Raw genomic sequence first — 19,697 nt, forward strand, 5'->3', positions numbered from 1 at the left:
TAGTGGAAGAGGCGTGGCGAGTGTATCGTAACAGGGATGAGAACAGTAAGAGGAATTACGACCAAAGGAGACTAAAAAGCAGTCAGTGCGCTCGTTGTAAGGGATTCGGACATTGGCAGAGGGAATGTCCACAGCAGAGAAAGGCACCCTGCCCCAGAATAGCTGCTGACCTACAGGACACTGAATGACGGGGACCTGGGGATCCACCCTAGCGGATCCACGGGTTAACATAAAGCTGGGAAACAGAATGTGGAATTTTTGGTAGACACTGGTGCGTCGTTTTCTGTTTTAAATCAACAACTGATGCCTTTGGATAAGGATTTTATAACCGTTGTGGGCGCTACAGGCCAATCGGAAAAGGCATCTTTTCTAAAACCATTAAAGTACAAATTAGGTAAACACATTGGAATACACAGATTTTTGTACCTGCCTGGGGCCCCTAAGTCCCTTCTAGGACGAGACCTATTGGAACAACTGAATGCCACAATAATTTTCAGAAAGGGACAAATAAAATTTAAAATTGAGGATACTAAATTAACCGAAATTCTGAGCCTGGCATTGATTCAAATTACAGAAAAAGGAGAAATACCTCAGGATATACTGGACCAAGTGTATGCAGGTGTATGGGCTTCGGGAACTCCAGGCAGAGCCAAAAATGCAGACCCAATAGAGATAAAATTGAAGCCTGGAGCTCGACCAGTTAAGATCAAAAAATACCCCCTTAAGCTAGAGGACCGAAGAGGAATTCAGAAAATAATTGATAGTTTTATAAATTTTGGATTGTTAATAGAATGTGAATCTGAATACAACACCCCCATTTTGCCAGTGAAAAGTCGGATGGGAAAAGTTACAGGGTAGTACAAGATTTGAGGGCAATTAATAAAATCGTGGAAGATCTCTACCCAGTAGTAGCTAATCCCTATACCTTGTTGAAGAAACTGGAAGATAGCCAGGGATGGTTTACCGTACTGGATTTAAAAGATGCCTTTTTCTGTTTACCTCTGGCCTCAAACAGTCAGAACCTATTCGCTTTTGAATGGGAAAATCCAGATTCTGGACGAAAAACCCAGTTAACCTGGACAGTGTTACCCCAAGGTTTCAAAAATAGCCCTACCATCTTTGGAAATCAGCTAGCTCGGGATCTCGAAAAGTGGAATCCTCCGACACAAAAGGGGACTTGGTTACAATCTGTCGATGATCTCCTCATCGCTGCAGAAACAGAGGGGGATTGCAAAAAATGGACAGTGAGTCTTCTTAATTTTCTGGGACTTAATGGTTATCGAGTTTCTCAACAGAAAGCTCAGATGATTCAACAACAAGTGACTCACCTCGGACTCAAAATCTCAAGAGGACAACGAGAACTGGGAAGAGAGAGGAAAGAAGCAATCTGCCGGACTCCAGAACCACAAACGGTAAAAGAATTAAGAACCTTTTTAGGAATGACAGGATGGTGTAGACTATGGATATATAATTATGGACTAATGGTAAAGCCCTTGTATGAACTGTTGAAAAATAATGCCAGATACCTGATTTGGACCCGAGATGCAAAAAGGGCTTTTGAACAGTTAAAAAAGGAACTTATGAGAGCCCCGGCTCTTGGACTTCCAAATGTTCTAAAACCCTTTTGGCTATTTTCTCACGAGAGACAAGGCGTTGCCCTGGGAGTGCTGGCTCAACAGCTGGGGCCGCACAAGAGAGCAGTGCCATATTTCTCCAAGCAATTGGATGAGGTAAGCAGAGGATGGCCTGGGTGTCTGCGAGCTGTTGCAGCAGTTGTCCTTAACATTCAAGAAGCTCCTAAGTTCACGATGGGCCAGAAAATGACAGTCATAGTCTCACACACAGTTTCTGCAGTATTGGAACAAAAAGGGGGCCATTGGCTCTCACCATCCCGATTCCTAAAGCACCAGGCTGTTTTGGTGGAACAAGATGATGTTAATATTGTGACAGCTAACATTGTAAATCCAGCATCTTTTCTTAGTAAAGATTCCGCCACTATGGAACCCCTAACGCACGACTGCTTGGAGACTATTGAAACAGTCTGTTCCAGCAGACCTGATTTAAAGGAGGAACCGCTGGAAAGCACAGAGGACTCCTGGTTCACCGATGGCAGCAGCTTCATAAAAGACGGAGCTCGTAAAGCAGGGTATGCAGTAACCACCGCACACAAGGTAATCGAGGCAGAACCTTTACCTGCAGGTACGTCTGCTCAAAAGGCAGAGATAATCGCTTTAACCAGAGCTTAGAATTGGCGAAAGGAAAGAAAATAAATATTTGGACAGACTCCAAATACGCCTTCGGGGTCGTCCATGCTCATGGAGCATTGTGGAAAGAACGAGGACTGCTCACAGCTCAAGGTAAGCAGATCAAACATGCAAAAGAAATCTTACAGCTTTTGGAAGCTATAAATCTACCAGAACAAGTGGCAATAATGCATTGCAGAGGGCATCAAAAAGGTAACACGGAACAGGAACTGGGAAATAAACTAGCAGATCAAGAGGCTAAAAGGGCAGCAGAAAGAAGTTTTGTAAAAACCTTGGCACTGGTACCAGACGGTAAACTCGTAGATACAGAAATGGAATTTAAATATTCAAAAGAAGATATGAAATTAGTAAAAGATTTGGGAGCAAGTGAAAAAGGTAAGATGTATTTAACACCAGATAATCGTACAGTTATACCTTCAAATCTATTATGGGAAGCAGTCAGAAAAGAACACAACAAAACTCACTGGGGAGCAGATGCACTATATAAAGATCTGAACAAGAGAATAGTAGGCAGAAACCTGTACACTACTGTAAAACAAGCAACACAAATGTGTGAAATTTGTCTGAGAAATAATCCAAATACAACATGCAAAGTACACTTGGGGAAAATTGGAAAGGGGAACATACCAGGACAACATTGGCAAATAGATTTTTCAGAACTTCCACGAAAAGGGGGGTATAGATACTTATTGGTTATAACAGACACGTTTGCCGGATGGCCTGCAGCGTTTCCCTGTAGAACAAATAAGGCTCGGGAAGTGGTACGAATTCTGTTAAATGAAATCATACCACGGTTTGGGGTGCCAGCAATCATATCCTCAGATAGAGGGTCACATTTTTGTGCACAAATAGTACAACACATCAGTAAAATTTTGGGTATTGATTGGCAGCTACACACCCCCTACAGACCACAGGCAAGTGGCCAAGTAGAAAAAATGAATCATTTGATCAAACAACAACTGGCAAAAATCGGTCAGGAGGCAAATTTGTCTTGGGACAAAGCTCTACCCTTAGCTTTACTGAGAATCAGAGTAAAACCCAGGAGCAAAGAGGGCATTAGTCCATTTGAAATTTGGTTTGGAAGGCCTTATCAATTGTCATATCAAGGGGAGGATATGGTGCAAATTGGGGAGGGATACTTACAAGAATATCTGATAGCTTTGGGAAAGCAGATAAATAATGTTCAGAAATTAGTTCTAGAAGCACGGGGTAGGGGCCTAGACCAACCAATACACTTGATTAAACCTGGAGATTGGGTTTTTGTTAAGACTCTTTCAGGTGATCCCCTTGGAGAGAAGTGGAACGGACCTTATCAAGTGCTGCTAACCACTTTTACTGCAATCAAAATCCGAGAACAACCAGCTTGGATTCATTATTCAAGGGTCAAGAAAGCCTCTGTTCCCTGGACTGTAGAACAACAGTCACCTCTCAAGATAAAAGTAACAAGACGACCATGACGGATCTAACTCCGGGGGTAATGATGGTAGCCATGAGTCCAGCTATTTGGACAATACAATGGGACAGGAATTTGCATCTGATCCTAGTCCAGAACATCACTCAGATACTACACAAAAATGATTGTTGGATTTGTACTCAAATGCCAACTTCAGGAGAGAGCAGGGGAACCCTCATAGGGATACCCATCCCCGGCAGCTTACATTTAAAGGGAGACCAAAAATGGGAATCGGGTAACATGAGCACTCAGCAAGAAATTCAAATAGAGGAACCCAAAACATGGTACAATTATACCTGCATACAACGATGCCACATACAGGGAGAGATCAACACCCCATCCTGCAAGAGTAATACTGCCACAGATGTGGGGAAAACAACAGGGTGTAGCAGATATAAAGATTTGTTTGGGGAGTTGGGACGAAGATTTACTAGCGGGCTTTAAGGCAACTAATACTAAACCTGACGTTGGGTGGCCGGTGCCTAAAAGTCCTGAGAAAACAGGATGGTACCGGCTGTGCGGAAATCGAGCTTGGAAGGTTCTGCCTTTTGGGTGGAAAGGGGTATGACTCTGGGAGCTGTAATCCCCAATATTACAATTACTGAGAAAATACATCAACAGGAGGGATGGATCAAGACTTTCTTTAGGCGAATTAAAAGGACCCCAAATACTCCCAATCCCATCGTAGAAAGGCCTACTAGCTTTCACAGCTTTGTAAGATGGTTCCTCCCATGGCTTGGAGTAAGTGAATTAGAAAAAGCCATGGTAAACATATCAGCAGTGATAGAAAACATCGAAAATAGAACCACAGATGCCATAAGTGCCCTGCAAACTGAAGTATCGAGCCTATCAAAGGTAGTGATCCAAAACAGAATGGCCCTTGATTTACTACTAGCCTCACAGGGTGGTGTCTGCACAGTCATAAACACAAGCTGCCGTGTGTATATAGACCAAAGTGGTAGAGTCTCGACGGATCTAGAGGAAATTTGGAAACAAACCAGAATATTACACGAAGTAGTTAAAGATGATACTTCCTACGGATTTGAGGAAATATGGAATAAACTCACCTCATGGCTACCAAATTTATCCTGGTTCAAGAACCTATTTTTCCTAGCTCTTCGAATAGTAGGTGTATGTGTTTTGGCCTGCATAATGATTCAATGCTGCAAGTGCTGTAATCGATTATGTTGGCAATGTAAGAATGGACTGATCTGATGATTACTAAGACTTTTTGATCTAAAAGAAGCAAAAGTCTTAAAAGAAAAGGGGGGAATGATAGAGGGGATTGTAAGAAATGTTAAACTATAACAAAAAGCCTTAATATTTTCTAGTTTTTAGTAGTCTTTAGTACTGTAACTTGTATTTCTGCATGCATAGTGATCTAACAATATAACTGTTACACTAATCCCTGTTTTCTCATTAAGGAATGTAGTGGAAGGACATGGGCACAAGCTATCGCTTAGTCGTTAGACAAAATAATTAAGTGAAACAAAAGTGGTCTTGATTCTCAGCAAATAATTGGGATAATTGTGGGATAAAAGAGACTCCTAAATAACTCTACTCCAGACAGCTCAGCCTTGGGAGGGCAAATGCGCCAAGCTACAGAGATAAGGAGGCACCAAGAGAGCAACAAGACTGGAGCAAAACAACCTGAAGGACACGATGGACGTGATGCTAGAACTGAGTTTGCGCAGAAACAAATGTCAATCAGTGAACAGCGTGATGAAGAGGATGGGCCTTCATCTTGGGACCCCCGAAGACCACCCAAAGATACTAACAGACATGCGTGAAAGATATTTACATATGCTAATTAGTTCCTAGAAATGTAATAAATAATGACCTGTGTGATTGTATTTAACCTGAAGCAACAGGGTGTCTGGCACGCACGTTTGGAGGAGAAATCCCCCGTGTGCCTGGCACCGCAATAAAGAATCCCTGCTGAGCAGTGTACATTGTGCTGTTAGGTTTTTCTTACCGGATCTTCGAATCAGTCCCCCAGCACTCCCAGTCCCTCTCCGCAGAGCTGCTCTCCAGCAGCTCAGCCCCAGCCTGTACTGGTGCAAGGGGTTGTTCCTCCCCAGGGGCAGGACCCTGCATTTGCCCTTGTTGAACCTCATCAGGTTCCTCTCTGCCCAACTCTCCAGCCTGTCCAGGTCACGCTGGATGGCAGCACAGCCTGCTGGTGTGCCCACCACTCCTCCCAGTTTGGTGTCATCAGCAAACTGGCTGAGGGTACACTCTAACTCTTCATCCAGGTCATTGATGAAGAAGTTAAACAAGACTGGGCCCAGTACTGACCCCTGAGGGACACCACCAGTTACCGGCCTCCAACCAGACTCAGCGCCGCTGATGCCAACCCTCCGAGCTCTGCCATTCAGCCAGTTCTCAATCCACCTCACTGACCACTCATCCAGCCCACACTTCCTGAGCTTCCCTAGGAGGATGTGATGGCAGACCGTGTCGAAAGCCTCGCTGAAGTCGAGGTAGACAACATCTGTGGCTCTCCCTTCGTCTACCCAGCCAGTCATGTCATCACAGAAAGCTATCAGATGGGGCAGGCATGATTTCCCCTTGGTGAATCCATGCTGACTACTCCCGATAACCTTCTTTTCCTCCAGTTGCTCGTTGATGGCCTCCAGGATAAGCTGCTCCATCACCTTTCCCGGGATGGAGGTGAGGCTGCCCGGCCTGTAGTTCCCTGGGTCCTCCTCTTGCCCTTTTTGAAGATTGCAGTGACACTCCCCAGCTCCAGGGCCGCTCTCCGGCCCCCGCAGCCTCGGCCCCCCCCGCGCCTCCGTCCTGAGGGAACTCGGCCCGCGGCCGCCCTAATGGGGGGGGGGGGGGGGGGGGGGGGGGGGCTGTCCCGCCGCAGTCTCCCCTCCCCGCCGGCCCCGCAGCAGCTCGCAGCGCTCCGGCACGAGCCCCCCACGCCCCGGCCCCGGCCCGGCGCGGGGCTGCTGCGGGACGGCTCCCCGCGCCCGGTGTCCCCCCCCGGGGTCCCGCTCCCGCCCGCTCCCCTCAGCGGCTCCGGCGCGCGCCGCTTCCCGCCCCAGCAGCGAGCCCTGAGGCGAGCGAGGGAGCCGCGCGCCCCGCCCGCTCTCGCGAGAGCGGCTGGCGGCACCTGGGTGGGGCCGGAGCCGCCGCGGCTGCGCCCCCGCCGGTCAACGGCCGCTGCGCGCGCCGCGGGCCGGGGCCGGGGCCGGGGCCGGGGCCGTCGTCTCCCGGCGGGGCGGGCGGCGCCATGTTGGGAGCTTGGCGGGCGGCGAGTCGGGGCCGGGTGCGGCGGGCGAGCGGGGCTGCGCTGGGCGGGGCAGCGTCCTGCGGCGGGGGCCGGGGCAGGGCCGGGGTGCGGGCAGCGCCGGGCGGCTGCGAGCGAGCTGTGCCGGGGGGAGCCCCGGGAGGGAGCGGCGAGGGCTCGGCGAGGGGGACTCTGTGCTGAGGGGCAGCGAGGCAGGCGGCTGTGGGCCCGGCCGGGAATGCCGTGCCGCCGGCTGCCTTCCGGGTGCTGAGGGCCGGGCCGTGGCTGGAGGAGTGACTTGCGGACAAGGTGAGACTCCACCGCGCTCCGATTTCAAGTAGGTCTGTTTTGTTCAGCGCTGGGCACGGGGGCAGCACCGCCAGAGGCGGGCGCGCCGATATCGCCAGGCCGTCTGTAACTTGGACAGCTCTGTTCTGCATATTCACAGACACAGGCACAGCCTTTCCTGCTCTGTATTAAGATTAGTTCCAAGAAGTCGTTTCCATGAACTCCTCCCGACTGCGCTTGCGCGGTGCCTCCTTGGGGTGGTCGTCAGGGTCTTGGGGATGAAGATAGGTGACTCCTCTTGGTCACCGCTAGTAACCTTTGAACTTCACGCAGGCTCAGTTACTTCTGGGCCTTTTCCCAAACTCCAGAACTGGCTACGGCTGGCTTGAAGTGTAGACTTGTTGTTGTGTAACTCTTCTTTCCAGCCTTATCACTCAAACGGATACAGAATTTGGGGAGCTCAGGAATTTGCCAAGCTCAGGAATTTGCCGAGCTGAGCTAGACTAGCATTCCCTAAGTCTTCATAAGCATTGTCTAAGCTTATTTATTTCTTTATTTCTCTTCATCAGGAGGAGGCCCCAGCTTGTGAGGAACACGCACTGTCAGCCGCTGTGGCTGCTTCCCCTGGGCACAAATGGCACGGCCAGCGGGAAGGTGGGCAGGATCCAGCCAGAGTGCGAAGCTGCGGGGCTGCGGCTGGAGGGGGTGGGTGCTCACGATGTCCTTTGCTCTGCTCTGAGCATCTGAAGGAAGGGGTGCAGGCAGGAGCAGGTGTGTGATGCGGCTCAGCACTTGGCTGCGTGGCTGGTGCTGTCACCGGGGTTTTGGCTTTCGTGATGATGGGACGCTCTTTGATGAGTCCAAGCTGGCAGGGAGAGGCTTTGCCCCTCTGGTCCCCACCTTGCAGTCCATCGACGGGGGAGGGGCGAGCAGAGAGGTTGCCAGTGAAGACTGAGGCAAAACTGTTGCTGAGCACCTCAGCCTTCTCCTCGTCTCTTGATAGGAGGTCACCATTCTTGTTCAGCGGGGTGGGTACTCTTTCTTTAGCCTTCCATTTCTGGCTGACATGCCCGGAGAAGCCCTGCTTGTTATTCTTAGCATCCCTTGCCAAGTTGAGCTCCAGCTGCGCCTTGGCCCTCCTGACCTCCTCCCTACACAACCGGGCAGCATCCCGGTACTCTTCCCAAGCTACCTGTCCCCGCTTCCACTGCCTGTGCAGTTCCCTCGTGCCCTTTCGTTTGAGCAGCAGGTCTCGACTCAGCCATGCTGGTCTCTTCCCTTCCTTGCCTGACTTCTTACACCTGGGGACTAAGAGCTCCTGCGCTCTCTGGAAAGCATCCTTCAAGAAGTGCCAACTCTTTTCTGCTCTCTTGTCCCTGCAGGCACTTTCCCGTGGGGTCCGACTGACTGACTGTTTGAAGAGCTGCAAGTTGGCTTCCCAAAAGTTCAGGGTCCTGACTATACTCCTCTCCCACATCCCTCAGGACTGTGAACTCCAGCGATGCGTGATCACTGCAGACAGATGGGACCCTCGCGTTGGACACCCGGCTTGGCACCGGCAATCGAGGTGCCAAGAAGAGCTGTGCTTCAGGAGCAACCACTTGGGAAGCAGTCCAGCTCCTCCATGTGCTGCTAATGTTTCTCCAGATCCTCCAGATCCCCGACTCCAGCACCCTACGGGCGACCTGGAGTCTCTCCAGGCGCTTTCTGCCAGAGGCTCCATTCTGCCCCTGGGCCCACATAAAACTGAGGGAGCATGACGCTGAGGCCTGCACATGCAAAGGGAGAGCAGGAGATGTGCAGCAAGGGACAGGAGGGCAGGTCTGAGCGTCCCCAGTCAGACAGAGCTTTTACTTGATGCCCTCCAAGCGAAAAGCCTTCAGACGCTACACACATTGAGCTCCTGGGCCCACATTAATCAGAGGAGCAGAAGGCTGAGGCCCGCACATGGCAAAGGGAGAGCAGGAGGTGTGCAGCAAGGGGCAGGAGGGAAGGTTTGAGCATCCCCAACAAGACAGAGCTGTGACCTGATCCCCTCTGTGTGAAAAGCCTTCAGAGTTTAGCTTTTCTCTGTGAGGAACAACAAAGCTACAGGCCTGTGCAGCGGAAAGAGATAGAAGGGGAGGCGCGGTCATGCGTGAGAAGACAGAGCTTGGACTCGATCCCCTCCACGTGAAAGTTCTTCAGACGCTACGCACATGTGGCTTCTGGTCCCACATAAAACTGAGGAGCACAAAGCTGAGGCCCACACGTAGCCAAGGGAGAGCAGGAGATGTGCAGCAAGGGACAGGGGGGGAGGATCGGGCATGGGGCACCTCAGCCCAGCCCCAGGTCCATCCTCCTGCCCAGCTCTGCTGCCCTAAGCTGGCCCCTGAGCTTGGGCCCTGAGCGCTCCCCTTCCAGGACGGCTACAAGACAGTGCTGAGGCTGTTCCTTATCTCAGCACCCAGGGAAAGTTCACTGCCTCGCAAGGAGTCCTCCTGTCCCTGGCACCTCAGCTTCCAGCCAGTTTAACCCCTTCTTGCCATTGGGTGTCCTTGCCCTTCAGGCCAGATGGATCCTCGCTGACCAGTGACCCCTGTGGAGCAGTTACAGTCAGAATTAGCCCTTCAAGGGTCCCACGCCCCCCCAAAACCACCCAAGAAACCCAGCAGCACCCCAAACTGCTGCCACTGCTCGTGGCTGTGCCCACCACCTGCGGCCCCCATCCTCTTGGCACCTCCCTGCAGAGATGTGCCTGAACTCCAGGAGGGTCCTGCTGGCCCATTTCTGCAGCCCCCCCAGGTCCCTCTGGACACCAGCACACCCACTGGGGTACCGGCCAGCCCCAGCCCCAGTTTGGTGGGTGCCAGCGGTGCCTGGTGCCAGCCCGTCCCCGCTGGGCTCGGGCACTGAGGGGGTTGCACCCCCAGCCGCGTGATGGCTGGATGAACCACGGCTCCAGGGACAGAGAAAACATTTAATATTTGAACAATTCAGATGGGAGGGCAGCCCAGGGGGGTTCCCATGCCCGCACGCCCCGGCCGCTCAGTGGTAGGGGATCCCCTTGTCCTTGTGGGACCATCACTGCCACCATGAGGGCCTGCAGCATCAGACGTGTTGGGGCCGTCAGCAGCATCTCCACCAGGCCTGGAGGCATCTCCAGAGCCGGGCGCAGCCCTCCCGCGGCCACCATGCTGCCCTGTACGGCCCTGGGGACACCTGGCCACGCGCCCTGCCTGTGGGCACCCGCTGCTGGGGTCTGGTCTCTGCTCGAGTGCTCCAGCGCGGAGCAGCAGGGATGGTGCTGGCTGGTCCTCCCATGGAGGTAATCATGTCTGGTCCTCCGTGGGCCTGCTCCTCTCGAGCCCCTTGAGACTGGTCGTTCCCGGCCCCATGGGGCTGCTTGTCTTCAGTTCTGTCGGGCTTCTCTTGTCCAGCTGCATGGGGCTGCTCTGGCCTGGTCCCTCTTCGATTCTGTCGGGCTCCTCACGCTCTGCCCCATCGAGCTGCTGATTCCTGACACCATGGAGCTGCTCCTTTCCACCTCCATGGAGCTGAGGGTCTCTGGGCCCATTGCTCTGTCCCAGTGTAGGACCCCATCCACAGCCTCGTCCACATCATCATCAATCCACAGCACATCTTCTCCGAGGCTGTGGGGCCACACTGCCAGAGGGACGTCCTCCTCCTTCTTGTTGGGGGTTATAGGAGCTCCCCAGGAGAGGTCCCACCACAGGCTCCCCTGCCGCCCCCCTCTCCCCCTTGATCCTGAGCCTGCAGTGCCTGCAGCAGCTCGCGTTGCTGCTCTGTTGACAGCAGGTTGGCCCAAATGTTGCAGATGACCTCCGGGATGAGCTTTGCCACGGTCATGGGCATGTGTGGGGAGCTGCTGGGTTGCGGCTTCACATGACTGGGGCTCTGCACCCTGTCCTCCTTGTCCCCGGGGACCTGGTCTTGCTCTGCCCCGACACTGGCTGCAGTGGGCGGTCCTGGCCACGGTCTGGCTGCGGCTCCCCACCGAGCCCCAGACAGCACTGGGGGACTGGGAGGGTGCTGAGTGGTTGAGTGCCAGTGGCTCCATCATTGCATCATACCAGGGCTCTGGGAAGGAGTAGAGTGAGCCTGTGGAAATGGAGCTGCTGTGTGACAGGGGGACCAGGGAGCCCAGGGAGTCCATGGAGGTCAGCAAGGCCAGCGGGGCGTTGCTCCACTCCTCCGTGCTGTCCCTGCAGAGGAGGAGAGAGAAGAGACCCCGCTGCACCCCGGCCCCTCCACCGGGACCCACGGGCAGCAGCCCGACCTCGGCCGGCGGGCAGGGCTGGGCAGTGCGGGCAGGGGCAGGGCACGGTGTCATGGTCTGGGGCAGGATTTGGGGACTCCCCCAGCACTCACCCTGTGTCCATGCCCAGCATGGCCTTCACCGCTCCTCCATTAGCAGTGGGAGAATCTATAGAGGGAGGAGATGGAGTGAGCGGCTGTCAGCCCCCGGCACAGCCCCGGCTCAGCGCTGCCGTGGGGTGTTGGCTGTTTGCAGGGCGCTTGGTGCTGGGGCCGCTCACCTCTCCGGTTCTGTCGCCAGGCTCTCACCACGTTCATCCGACGTTCCAGGTGCTTCCAGAAACGCTGCAGGGCAACCAGGAGCTGGGTGAGACGAGAGCAGCTCCCGAGCCCACGCTGCAGCCCCCCACGCCACCCAACGCCACCCCACCCCACCCCACGCCATGCTGCCTTGCAGTGCGGTGCAGCAGTCACCGACCTTGGCCTGCCTGACCCGTGGCCAGACATTGTCCTTGACGAACAGCAGCGTGTGCATCATCAGCAGCATGATCAGGTCATCCAGGATGGGGACTTTGGTGTGTCCCATGGCACCAGCTCTGGTGCGTCCGTGGCACTCCGAGTCACCCGCACAGGCTGGAGATGCGGATCCGCAGCGACCTCCTGGGACCCCACTGATGGGACCCTCAGAACTACTGGTGTAGCTGAGGCTGCAGTCTGCCGAGATAACGCCAGACTGAAGCACGCAGCCGGAAGCATCGGTCCGTTGGGGCCGACAGCGGCGTCTCCCGCAGGCCTTGAGGCGTCGCCAGCCCTCCCGCAGGCACCGTCCGGCCCTGCACGGCCCCGGGGCCGGCCGGCCATGCGCCTTTCCTGTGGGCACCCGTTGCTGGGGTCCGGTCTCTGCCTGGGTGCTGCTGCCCAGAGCAGCGGAGATGCTGCTGCCCGGTCCTGCCATGGAGGTAATGATGTCTGCTGCGACGGAGCTTCTTCTGTCTGGCCCCGTGGGGCTGGTCCTCTGGAGTCCCTTGGGACTGGTCCTTTCTGGTCCCGTGGGGCTGCTGCTCTTCAGTTCTGTTGGGCTTCTTTTGTCCATCTGCACGGGGCTGCTCCGGCCTGGTCCCACTGGGCTGCTCCTCTTTAATACTGTCAGGCTCCTCACGCTCTGCCCTGTGGAGGTGCTGATTCCTGACACCATGGAGCTGCTCCTTTCCACCTCCATGGAGCTGAGGGTCTCCGGGCTCATTGCTCTGTCCCAGTGTAGGACCCCATCCACAGCCTCGTCCACGTTGTCATCAATGCATGGCACGTCTTCTCCGAGGCTCTGGGGCCACACTGCCAGAGGGACGTCCTCCTCCGTCTTGGTGGGGGGATGTGGGAGCGCCCCAGGGGAGGTCCCACCACAGGCTCCCCTGCCGCCCCCCTCTCCCCCTTGATCCAGAGCCTGCAGTGCCCGCAGCAGCTCGCGTCGCTGCTCTGTTGACAGCAGGTTGGCCCAGATGTCGCAGATGACCTCCGGGATGAACTGCGCCACGGTCATGGGCATGTCTGGGGAGCTGCTGGGGGACAGATTCACATGTCTGGGGCTCTGTACCCTGTCCTCCTTGTCCCCGGGGACCTGCTCTTGCTCTGCCCCCGACACTGGCTGCAGTGGGCGGTCCTGGCCACCATCTGGCTCCGTCTCTCCCACCGAGCCCCAGACAGCGCTGGGGGACTGGGAGGGTGCTGAGCGGTTGAGTGCCGGTGGCTCCATCATCGCATCATACCAGGGCTCTGGGAAGGAGTCGAGCGAGCCTGTGGAAATGGAGCTGCTCTGTGACAGGGGGACCTGGGAGCCCACGGAGTCCATGGAGGCCAGCGAGTCCCGCGGGGCGTTGCTCCACTCCTCCGTGCTGTCCCTGCAGAGGAGGAGAGAGAAGAGACCCCGCTGCAGCCCGGCCCCTCCACCGGGACCCACGGGCAGCACCCTGACCTCGGCCGGCGGGCAGGGCTGGGCAGTGCGGGCAGGGCACGGTGTCATGGTCTGGGGCAGGATTTGGGGACTCCCCCAGCACTCACACTGTCTCCACGCTCGGCATGGCCTTCACCGCTCCTCCATTAGCAGTGGGAGAATCTATAGAGGGAGGAGATGGAGTGAGCGGCCGTCAGCCCCCGGCACAGCCCCGGCTCAGCGCTGCCGTGGGGTGTTGGCTGTTTGCAGGGCGCTTGGTGCTGGGGCCGCTCACCTCTCCGGTTCTGTTGCCAGGCTCTCACCACGTTCATCCAATGCTTCAGGTTCTTCCAGAAAAGCTGCAGGGCAACCAGGAGCTGGGTGAGACGAGAGCAGCTCCCGAGCCCACGCTGCAGCCCCCCACGCCACCCAACGCCACCCCACCCCACCCCACGCCACGCCATGCTGCCTTGCAGTGCGGTGCAGCAGTCACCGACCTTGGCCTGCCTGACCCACGACCTGGCAGTGTCCACGATGAACAGCAGCGTGTGCATCATCAGCAGCATGACCCTGCAATCCAGGATGGGGACTTCGGTGTGTTCCATGGCACCAGCTCTGGTGCGTCCGCGGCACTCCGAGTCACCCGCACAGTCTGGAGATTCGGATCCGCAGCGACCTCCTGGGACCCCACTGATGGGACCCCCAGAACTACTGGTGTAGCCGAGGCTGAGGCTGCAGTCTGCCGAGATAACGCCAGACTGAAGCCCCCAGCCAGCTGCCTGCTCTCGCAGAGCCCTTTTATAGCAGGCAGGCACACCCCCCTTTATGACACCGTGAGCCATGCCAGGGCCCCCTTTGTGACACCGCGGGGCAGTCCGAGCTGTGCAGGCAGTGTCTGAGGAGGGGTTGGGTCGTCCATGTAGAAAACAGGGGTGGCAGCTGGGAGAAGGCCGCAGTCTGCAGGATGGGGGAACCCATGGGTGCTTAAGAGGGAAGGGAGAAGCAGGAGGAGGAGGAGGAGGAGGAGAGAGAGAGGGAAGAGGAGAAGGGGAACATAGAAGGGAAGCAGAAGGGCAAGGAGTTGGGGAAGGCAAAGGCAGAGGTGAAGGTGATGGAGAAGGTGAAGGAAAAGGAGTAGGCAAAGGAGAAGCAGAAGGAGAAGGAAGAAGGAGAAGCCCCACACCTGGCCCTGCAGCCAAAAAAGGGGATTGTGACCGAGGGGTGGACTTGACCATTGATGCCATTGCACAGGCTGTCCATGAAGGGAAACCCTGCGCCAGAATCAAAGACAGCAAGTGGCTACAGCCTTTTTGGGACAGAGGCGGATGGCTGAAACGTCCATCGGCAGAAGCCTGGCAGATTGATCACGTCATGCCACCAGGAGCCCGCCACGGCCAGCACCATGGGGAGGAACAACCCCAGGCACCAGTACAGGCTTGGGACGGACCTGCTGGAGTGCAGCTCTGCGGAGAGGGACCTGGGTGTCCTGGTGGACGACAGGGTGACCATGAGCCAGCAGTGTGCCCTGGCTGCCAAGAAAGCCAATGGAATCCTGGGGTGCATCAAGAAGAGTGTGGGCAGCAGATCGAGGGAGGTTCTCCTCCCCCTCTACACTACCCTGGTGAGGCCTCATCTGGAGTACTGTGTCCAGTTCTGGGCTCCCCAGTTCACGAGAGATGAGGAGCTACTGGAGAGAGTCCAGCGGAGGGCTACGAGGATGATGAGGGGACTGGAACATCTCCCCTACGAGGAGAGGCTGAGGGAGCTGGCCTTGTTCAGACTGAAGAAGAGAAGGCTGCGAGGGGACCTAATAAATGCTTATAAATATCTGCAGGGTGGGGGTCAGGAGGATGGGGCCAAGCTCTTTTCAGTGGTGCCCAGCGACAGGACAAGGAGCAACGGGCACAAACTGGAGCAGAGGAAGCTCCAGCTGAAGACGAGGAAGAACTTCTTCCCTCTGAGGGTGACGGAGCCCTGGCCCAGGCTGCCCAGGGAGGCTGTGGAGTCTCCTTCTCTGGAGATATTCAGGATCCGCCTGGACAAGGTCCTGTGCAGCCTGCTGTAGGTGACCCTGCTTCAGCAGGAGGGTTGGACTAGATGACCCACAGTGGTCCCTTCCAACCCCTACTATTCTGTGATTCTGTGATTCTATGTGCTTAGCATGGTGGAAGCGACTACTGGATGGTCGGCAACGTACCCTGTGACCCATGCCACTGCCCGGAACACTGTCTTGGGCCTGGAAAAACAAGTTTGATGGCGACCAGCGATGGGTGCCGGGACATTCCAGCGTTGGGATACATATTCAGCAGAAGCCACTTGCCTAGCTAACACTAGAGAATCTGCCACTCGACCTGGACCTGCTCGACCCCTTTACCCGGTGTGCAATATGACAATACACACAGAGAGCCGAGGTATTTTATTCCGTATTTGCGCACATATGGGTGACTGTCCCAAGACAGCGCATCTTGTGCACAAATCAGCAGTCATTTGTGCCCTTAACATTACCATATTCATCTTCCTAATACATATACATGGTTATTCTATTCAATGATTGGTTAAAGTCTCTTCGTCCAGCATGTAAATTAGTACGCGTGCTCCGTTTCTTCATCTTTTGAGTCTGGGATATAACTGGGGTAGGTGAGCCGTGAGCCGGTGATCACCATCTCCCCCTGCCAGAATTCCCTTTCCCCTCCTTACCAACATGTCTCTTTTGGCAATCTCAGCAGCTTTTCGTAGCTCGTTAGCGATTCTTACGATTCATCACTCTCTGGTTCCACTTTGGACAGGTACATCTAGGTGTTCAGAAAAGTTGTAGATGTTGCCCTTGGGGACATGGGTTAGCAGGCGTGGTGATGTTGGGGTGACGGCTGGACTTGATAATCTTAGAGGGCTTTTCCAACCTTGATGATCCTATGATTCCACGATCCTTCTTATGAAACAAGAACACGTTCTTCAAAATCCTGTTTCTTAGTTCTCTAAACCTCGTATAGTTAATTTGACACTTGGAACTGTAGTAAGGGTAGGGCTTTACAAAAATACCTACAGCAGCAATAGTCTGGTTAATTTCAATTATCATTTCACTTTTTAATTGCCCCTTTTATTGCTTAGTACAAGAGAAGCAGCTTCATGCATCCAGGCAGGAGCTGCCTCATTGAGATAGGCAGAATCGTTGCCGAGGGGCTGGAAAGGAGCAGCTCCATGGAGCTGGGCAGAAGCGATGCCGGGGCTGGGCAGGAGAAGCCCAGTGGAATGAAGAGGAGCAATCCCATGAGCCTGGGTGTCATTAGCTCCATGGTTCTGGCCAGCGGCATCCCCGTTGGAATAGGTGGCCTTGAAAGGTCCTTTCCAAACCAAGCCCTTCTATGACTCTCTGATTCTAACAATTAAAAAGACATTTTAAAAAACCTTGGAAGGCAAAAAACAAAGACAGAAGATAATAAAACCCAAGAAAAATATTCAATGCAAATGAAAACGACTGCTCACCAGCAAGGGACCAATGCCCAGCCAGTCCCCAAGCAGCCACCCCCCGCAACAACCTCCTCCCCAGTCTTGTTGCTGAGCACGATGTCCTCTGATGTGGAATATCCCTTTGGTCAGCTGGGGTCAGCTGTCCTGGCTGCGTCCGCTCCCAACTGCTTGTGCACCTCCAGCCTACTCACTGGTGGGCCAGGGTGAGGAGCAGAAAAGGCCTCGACACTGTGCAAGCACCGGTCAGCAGTAGCACAAACATCCCTCGGTTAGCAAAGCTCTTCTCAGCACAAATCCAAAACATAGCCCCATACAAGCCACTGTGAAGAAATTTAGCTCAATCCCAGCCAAAACCAGTACATTCTCCACCCCTAATTCCATGCCATTTATGACACTATCGCAACACATCCTCATTAACCACCTCTGCCCTGTAAGATGTCGGCAAAATGTCCATAAATACCCAGAAGGTGTCCATGGATTTCATTTGGTCCATGACTTTGGGCTCCATCTGTTACGGTGGCCAGCCGGGGCAGGAGAGGTGGTGTCTTGGGTGGAGTTGCTGGGCACCAAAGCCGGCTCAGGTTGGGTCAGTGCTGCACTTGCAGTGCTTCTTGTGAGATCAGGTTTGTCCTTCATGGCTTCAGGTGGTTGAGTGCTGCCAGCTCCGCCATCGCACTGGGCCAGGGCTCTGGGAAGGAGTAGAGGGAGCCCATGGAAATGGAGCTGCTCTGCTGCTCTGGCCCATGGACCTGCTGCTTGCTAACGCCGTGGAGCTGCTCCTTTCCACCTCCATGAAGCTGAGTGTCTTCGGGGCCTTTGCTCTGTCCCAGTGTAGGACCCCATCCACAGCGCTTCCTACACCATGCAACTCCCATCATGGCTTACAACAATCTAAAGGCACGTCCATGACAGTCTCCACCCCTGGTCCCTTTGGACTAGGCCATAAGGTTGAACACTGCAATGAATTCCTCCTCTTGCCTCCAGCCTGGCCAGCAGTGAGAGGTTCCTGCTGGAACAGCTTTGATGTCTGGCAGCCGCCGCAGTGGTGACATACAGCGTGATGTAACCCTGCCGCCATACAGCTCAGAGCAGGGGTTATTTTCACCCAGGATTTAATCCCCTCGAGGTACACCCTGGACTCCCCCATCCTTCCACATTACCCACCAAGTGCATGCAGGTCCTTGAGCAGAATCGATTGTCCATGGAATGCGGAAAGAGGGGCAGGCCACTTGGGAAGAGTACAGAAACGTGGTGAGAGCATGCAGGGATGCGACGAGGAAGGCCAAGGCTCACCTGGAATTGAAGCTGGCAACGGATGTCAAAAACAACAAGAAGGGCTTCTTCAACTACATCAGCAGCCAAAGGAAGGCTAGGGACAATGTGGGGCCGCTGCTGAATGAGGCGGGTGTCCTGGTGACGGGGGATGCGGAGAAGGCAGAGCTACTGAATGCCTTCTTTGCTTCAGTCTTCAGTGCTAAGACTGGCCCTCAGGAATCCCAGGCCCCGGAGGTAAGAGAAGCAGCCCACAGAGAGGACGACTTTCCCTTGGTCGAGGAGGACTGTGTGAGGGATCGCTTAAGTGATCTGGACGTCCACAAATCCATGGGCCCTGATGGAATGCACCCACGAGTGCTGAGGGAGCTGGCGGATGTCATTGCTGAGCCACTCTCCATCATCTTTGAGAGGTCCTGGAGGACAGGAGAGGTGCCCGAGGACTGGAGAAAGGCCAATGTCACTCCAATCTTCAAAAAGGGCAAGAAGGAGGACCCAGGGAACTACAGGCCGGTCAGCCTCACCTCCATCCCGGGAAAGGTGATGGAGCAGCTTATCCTGGAGGCCATCAACGAGCAAGTGGAGGAAAAGAAGGTTATCAGGAGGAGTCAGCATGGATTCACCAAGGGGAAATCATGCCTGACCAATCTGATAGCTTTCTACGATGACATGACTGGCTGGGTAGACGAAGGGAGAGCCATGGATGTTGTCTACCTTGACTTCAGCAAGGCTTTCGACACAGTCTCCCATGATATCCTCCTAGGGAAGCTGAGGAAGTGTGGGCTGGATGAGTGGTCGGTGGGGTGGATTGAGATCTGGCTGAATGGCCGAGCTCAGAGGGTTGGCATCAGCGGCGCTGAGTCTGGTTGGAGGCCGGGAACTGGTGGTGTCCCCCAGGCATCAGTACTGGGCCCAGTCTTGTTTAACTTCTTCATCAACGACCTGGATGAAGAGTTAGAATGTACCCTCAGCCAGTTTGCTGATGACACCAAACTGGGAGGTGTGGTAGATACACCAGCAGGCTGTGCTGCCATTCAGCGTGACCTGGATAGGCTGGAAAGCTGGGCAGAGAGGAACCTGATGAGGTTCAACAAAGCCAAATGCAGGGTCCTGCACCTGGGGAGGAACAACCTCATGCAGCAGTAGAGGCTTGGGGTGGACCTGCTGGAGAGCAGCTCTGCGGAGAGGGACCTGGGCGTCCTGGTGGACGACAGGTTGACCATGAGCCAGCAGTGTGCCCTGGCTGCCAAGAAGACCAATGGAATCCTGGGGTGCATCAAGAAGAGTGTGGGCAGCAGGACGAGGGAGGTTCTCCTTCCCCTCTACACTGCCCTGGTGAGGCCTCATCTGGAGTACTGTGTCCAGTTCTGGGTTCCCCAGTTCAAGAAAGTGAGGAGCTACTGGAGAGAGTCCAGCGGAGGGCTACGAGGATGAGGAGGGGACTGGAGCATCTCCCCTACGAGGAGAAGCTGAGGGAGCTGGGCTTGTTCAGCCTGGAGAAGAGAAGGCTGCGAGGGGACCTTCGAAATG

At 54.8% G+C, this 19,697-nt stretch overlaps 1 protein-coding gene across 2 annotated transcripts in view; it reads left to right on the forward strand.

Moving 5' to 3' along the window:
* LOC142360568 (uncharacterized) overlaps nt 1–16,220 on the forward strand; it is a 99,544-nt gene extending 83,324 nt beyond the window's left edge. Inside the window, exon 2 of one of the 2 annotated variants that reach the window (XM_075413969.1) lies at nt 14,476–16,220. In XM_075413969.1, the coding sequence (XP_075270084.1) occupies nt 14,830–15,492 (663 nt within the window). In that variant the 5' untranslated portion in view covers nt 14,476–14,829 and the 3' untranslated portion in view covers nt 15,493–16,220. Of the gene's footprint in view, nt 1–14,445 lie in introns of both variants that reach the window. The other variant, XM_075413960.1, reaches the window with a different exon arrangement.
* Nucleotides 16,221–19,697: the final 3,477 nt, after the last annotated feature.

Source organism: Opisthocomus hoazin, chromosome 1 (assembly GCF_030867145.1).
Source record: "Opisthocomus hoazin isolate bOpiHoa1 chromosome 1, bOpiHoa1.hap1, whole genome shotgun sequence".
NCBI classification, from domain to species: Eukaryota; Metazoa; Chordata; class Aves; order Opisthocomiformes; family Opisthocomidae; genus Opisthocomus; species Opisthocomus hoazin.